Source organism: Arachis ipaensis, chromosome B03, assembly GCF_000816755.2.
Source record: "Arachis ipaensis cultivar K30076 chromosome B03, Araip1.1, whole genome shotgun sequence".
In the NCBI taxonomy this organism is placed as follows: Eukaryota; Viridiplantae; Streptophyta; class Magnoliopsida; order Fabales; family Fabaceae; genus Arachis; species Arachis ipaensis.
This window is the reverse complement of record NC_029787.2, coordinates 130,676,886-130,682,645: the sequence shown is the minus strand read 5'-3', so window position 1 is coordinate 130,682,645 and position 5,760 is coordinate 130,676,886. Positions and strand designations below refer to the sequence as shown.

The 5,760-nt window shown below is 32.6% G+C and overlaps 2 protein-coding genes across 3 annotated transcripts in view; one reads left to right on the top strand and one right to left on the bottom strand.

Moving 5' to 3' along the window:
• LOC107631593 (probable U3 small nucleolar RNA-associated protein 11) overlaps positions 1-2,730 on the top strand; it is a gene marked incomplete in the record, with an annotated part of 4,511 nt that extends 1,781 nt beyond the window's left edge. For both annotated transcript variants that reach the window (XM_016335085.2, XM_016335084.2), the window contains 8 exon segments: positions 1-18; positions 121-211; positions 308-399; positions 504-597; positions 692-771; positions 1,789-1,878; positions 2,134-2,233; positions 2,314-2,730. In XM_016335085.2, the coding sequence (XP_016190571.1) occupies positions 1-18; positions 121-211; positions 308-399; positions 504-597; positions 692-771; positions 1,789-1,878; positions 2,134-2,233; positions 2,314-2,406 (658 nt within the window).
• On the bottom strand, positions 2,909-4,647 carry LOC107633874 (bidirectional sugar transporter N3-like). The gene is made up of 6 exons (XM_016337469.2): positions 4,274-4,647; positions 4,144-4,180; positions 3,804-4,014; positions 3,501-3,662; positions 3,266-3,385; positions 2,909-3,173 (listed from the first exon to the last, which is right to left on the bottom strand). The coding sequence occupies exons 1-6, from the start codon at positions 4,323-4,325 to the stop codon at positions 3,078-3,080; spliced, it is 678 nt and encodes a 225-aa protein (XP_016192955.1). The 5' UTR covers positions 4,326-4,647; the 3' UTR covers positions 2,909-3,077.

Genomic DNA, 5,760 nt, shown 5'->3' with positions numbered 1-5,760 from the left:
CAAAGAACGCGCTCAACCGTAAGTCCCCAAAACCCCATCTTTTCTCCTACCCAACTTCAATTACCTCTATAGAAATCAGGGTTCTGCTTCAATTTTTGAGCATGCTTTTGTTTCCATTAGGTCCTCGAGGAAAAAATTTGGCTTGCTTGAGAAGCACAAAGACTATGTTGAGCGTGCAAAAGCATTCCACAAGAAAGAGGACACCATACGGGTACGTACAGTTTCACTTGTTTACTCTCTTGCTTTTCCAAGTTTTGATGTTGCAGTTCTTATAGATTTTGTTGCCTGTGCTGCTTTATTTTTGCAGAGGCTTAGGGAAAAAGCGGCAAACAGAAACGAAGATGAATTTTACTTTAAGATGATCAAGACAAAAGTCGTTGATGGAGTTCATAAACCAGAGTATGAATTTTCTGTGCTTTTTTATTTTTCTATTGCTGGTTCAGTGATTGTTTCTTTGCTTCCTTTTTGGATTGAGCTCTTGATGCGTTTACTTCTTTGTGTAGGAGTGATGCAAACAAGTATACCCAAGAAGAACTTCTGCTGATGAAAACACAGGATATAGGATATATTCTTCAAAAGCTTCAGAGTGAGAGAAAGGTGAAAGAATGCTTTGAATTTTGATAAATATATATGGAGATCTGTGCAAAAATTATATTTAGGTTTACTGGTGAATATTTCATGTTTCTTGCAGAAAATTGAGAAGCTGAATGCCACTCTGCACTGTACTGATAATCGGCGGCCAAATAAGCATGTCTTCTTTGCTGAGGACAGGTTTGCGCTCTTGAAGCTGTCATTCTATAACTAGCATGAGTTGGTTCTTTTTTATGGAGATATTATGTCTGTTAGTGCACTCACTTCTGTATGTGTTGCAACCTTTTCTCTTTTTAGTTTTAGTTTTACCTTTATGCTACAAATAGAAGAGTCCAATGCTTAGCCGATGAACTTGATTACCCTTTTGATGCAATCAGCCAATAACAAGAGCATCACAGTAGAAGTTACAGAACTAATAAAAAGGCGCAGAACAATAACAATTATTAACATATATAATGGGCTCAGTCACATGGACCAAATGACACAATAGCATAACTGTCTGTAATCATGTCTAAAAAATGAGAAGCATTTTTTTATTAAATGAATATGTTGAAGACATATTGAATTGATTGTGAGAATTTTGAATCAAGACAAGAATATTTTAGATCACATAGGTGTTTCCTGCATCATCGATTGAGTCTCTTTATGACAAGACTGTTATTCTCCCATCAAATGAACTAAGTATTGTTGCTCGATCATGCTGTTCTTAGAAGCTGTAACCTGGCTTTTCTTTTCTTTAGAGTGATAGTATCATATTCATCATATATCAAGTCTATGGTTACTACTTGTCTGTGATATGTAAAATGGATGATAAATAATGTTGAATATGGCGTTAGGCTCTGAAAAATTAAGTTTCGGTTCGCAATTCAAGTTTCAACTGGTTTCTTGTGCAATTAATGGTATATTTTCATAAAAAAGAAAATTATATATTTATATTCGTTTAGGCTTCACAGATTGTGTAGCATGTCAATGGTGTTAGAGATGTACTCATGTTATAAGGTCCTTCATTTAGTAAGGATGCTTTTCCCTCATTTTTCACCTATGGATTGATGTTAGTTTATTCCTCTGACTTGGTTACCACTATCCCCTTTTCGAGATCTATTCTGTGAACCGTGTGCATCATTACAGAATTTTTGCCATTCCTTAAATATATTCCGAAGGCATGGCTTTATTGATCTGTTGGCCATTTATGTGCAGGGAAGAGGCAAAAGAGTTACAATCACAAAATCTAAGAAGAGAAGTTCATCTTCCTCTTACTTCCGATGATCTACCTACGAACATTAAGAGGTACACCTTACACTTGGCTTCAAAGACACTGATTTTGTTCTCGTTATGCTTAATACCCTATCCTTTGAAATCAAACATTTTGTTACATTTCCCTGCTGAAGCTTGTTATGGATTTGTTGTACCAAATATTTTATCTGTTCTCTTTGATGCCCTCAAAATCATTAATTTTAGTAAGTATCTCAATTGTAGTAAACACCGTGCTGATATTTTAGCATGTTGAATTGTAAACTAGATATATATTTTTTTCATACACAGAAAGATTGCCAAATCCTATAAAGAGCTGGAAGCGAGGAAGACTAGACTCAGCCAGCTAGAGAAAATCTACTTGGACATGTCAATGCAGAAAGAGTTGCAGGTATTGACATATTATGTGCCTTATTGCAAGTCCATTTAGATATTTAGGATGCTAAGAAGCTATTTTCCATATCTCGCCAGAAAAAGGGTAAGAAGCGCAAACTACGAGAAGACGAGCTTGTCACTCCAGCCTCTAAATCGGTATACAAGTGGCATGCTGAAAGAAAGCGCTGAATGGGATAAAATAGAGTATCTGACCTCTTAGCGTAAGGATAATTCATTTCCTTGATTGTGTGTTTCTACTGGAGATGGAAGCACAGAGCATATGTATTCTAGGGCTACTGGTTTCGGTGTTGATAGCAGAGTAGCCAGCTTTCTTGCTGGGAATTCCTTGATCATCAAGTAATAGTCGAATATCTTTTCAATACTATAGATTTTGTGAAATGCATGGTGTTTTCATATAGATCCTAAATGGAATGTAACAGTTGAATTTCTATTTCCAATACTAAAGATTTTGTGCAACTTATCATGGGTAGCTGGAAATGCCGCCTATTTTTATATAGAACCTAAAATGGCATGAACCTGTCTCTACTTAATTATTGTTGGTTGCAAAGACTTTCTGATCAAATACAGAGTAACATAATGTTAACAAAGCAAGCAAAGTTGTTTATCAGGGGACAATTCATATAGATTAAGGGATTTTAATTTTACTAAGTGGGACTCAAAAGATAAGAAAAAAATTACATCTCTTTCATTTTATTTATATAGGGTAATTTTGTATAGACAAATCTTTGAATAATGTGTAATAGTTAGCATAAATAGCTTGTAAACTCATTCTGTTCTAATGTTTGGCACTTATTACAAAGTAAACTGGAATTTAAATGTAAATACTAAATAGTAGTTCATTAGTTGGTGCCAAGGGGCCGTTCCCCACGTCCCCTATAAATAAAATATACCACCATCTGTATTAACCCCAACGTAAAACCCACCACGTTTGGTATCTGCACATAACATAACCAATGAATCATAATCATTACTATTATTATTTATTTAATAACATATTATGAAGCTATAAATCGCTAGCTATACTTACGGTAATCCATATGTCCTTGACAAAAATACCGTAACAAAACCACATTATGGCACTAACTGTGAGAATGGTTGACAAATGGATGGGCATAAACTCTACGCTCTTTGTACGTATAACCTTTACCTGCAATTTAGATTAAATACATGCATGGCAAGAATATAATTATTATTAATTAATTAAAAGCGCTGAATAATAATGCTTAGTTATTGCACATAATTCCAATTTGAATTCCACTGACCAAAATGCTTAGGGGTGCTACAAAGACACACGTTGAAATTACTACACATATGACTCCAACAACTTTGACGCGAACCAAACCATGTAGCATAAAATACGTCGGCAGAATGATCGTAGGCAAGCACGCCACATTCATAACCACAGATTGTGCTATGCAAAAATTCTGCAAAGACTCGGTCGTCCAAAGACTAATCCGTCATGCATGTGATACTTATTTAAGAGGAAGAGTGAGCTGACCACTCAAGCAACTAACATGGTTAGATCAAATATTATTATTAAAAATATATAAATATAAATATATTACCCTGGCACGCTTGTCTGCATATTTTATGTAGATTAAAATGTAAATAATCTCTATGGCACATCCAACTGAGTTAATGGTAACGAGAAGAAAAACGTTGGTTTTGAGTGTGGCATAGTATAACCATAGAATGCAGCTGAATAATGCAACAACGTAAGGCAATGATTGGAAACCTTCCGTCGATTTCCTTTTCCATATTCGCTTAAATGTTACCCTACCATGCATTTTTTTAAAACAAAAATAATATTAATCACATAATATATATTCAAAATATATGCCTATTGTTATTGTCATTCAAGAGAATTGAAACTAGAAAACATGTCCTTAATTACTAAATACTCACACGGGTGTTAAAAACGCCGCCAAGGAAATCACGTTGCCTAGCCAGGACATAAGAAAATTACATGAATAATAATTAATAACAATAACAAATAACAAAACAAATTGAAGGGAATTTTGTGTATACATGTTACCTAGTATCCCAAAAATAAATGCCGCACGAGGGTGGTCCATTGTAACAGCCATGAAACTTCTTCAATTCCTCTCTCTTTAGGTTTGTTGAGCAAGTTAATTAATTATAATAAGCACAAGGAGAGGGTTTCTACTTTCTACTTGCTTAGAGAAATCTTAATCTCATGCAAATGCAGCCACTGAAGTTGGTGAGGATGGATGATTATTCATATTATCATGTCCAATACCATATATATAACAGAAGATAGATAAGTGATGATGAGCAATTGAAATCATCAAGGTAGAAACTGATATTTTTATTAGAAATATTTTCGCATGCTTATGTATCTTGCACATTAAATTTAAGCACATTTTGTATGGAGGATTCGAATCCCACCTTGTGCGTGCAGCAATTCATAAATCTTTGAATAGAGTTCAGTATTACGATAAATTAATCTTTATTATTGAATTGACAGATACCGTAAAAAATAAAAAATTTAAACACACTTGATAAAAATTAATCCTACATTAATTCATGACATGTATTAGTATTCACTTATTATTTTTTGGCCCCCACACATTTTTATCTACAAGTGTGCCTAATATATAATAAAATGTACCCTTTCGTTAGTCTTAAAAAAAGTATATAATATATATAATCATGTCCATTAGAAAAGGTCCAGCAGGACAGTCACTCGAATCTTAATATTACGGGGATCCATTTACATGAATTATTTACTAATTAAAAGTAGCACTATTAATTAAATACATAAAGTACTAAATTGGTCTTTTTATGTTTAAGCATAATTTTATTTTGGTCTTTAAAATTTAAAATGTTTTACTTAAATTTAAAAATTTTTATTTAATTTTAATATAATTCTACTGTAAAGTTAAAGTTAAATAATGAACGAAATGTCTTACGTGACAGCAGTACAAGAACAAGGTCGATAATCTGAAGAATAAGTACAAGTTTCAAAGACACAAAATCAACCATAGGAGCATCAATATATTTATTTATTATTTTTCTTACAATTTAAATAAAATATTTTTTTAGAACAAAGAAGAATGATAAATAAATGTATTGATTGATTCACAGTTAATTTTGTGTCTTTAGAACTTATATTTATTCTCTAAATTATTGACCTTGTTCTTGTATTGCTGTTATGTAGGACATTTTATTAATTATTTAGGTGAAACTATATTAAAGTTAAATAAAACTTTTTTGAATTCAAATAGAATGTTTTAAACTTTAAACAACGAAACAAAATTATAATCATACACGTAAGAACCAATTTAATACTTTATCCATATTAAATTGGTATCTCTCATCCAACCGAACATTACACTTGACAATTATATGTACCAGAGTAGTGAAAAAAGTGACAAAGGAGGTAGCAACAACATGCATTCACATATTTCTCTTTTGATATGTATTATTTTTGTTAGTATGAACCACTATAAATGAGGGTTACCGTTAGTTAAAAGAAATAAGGATAATACAGATAATACA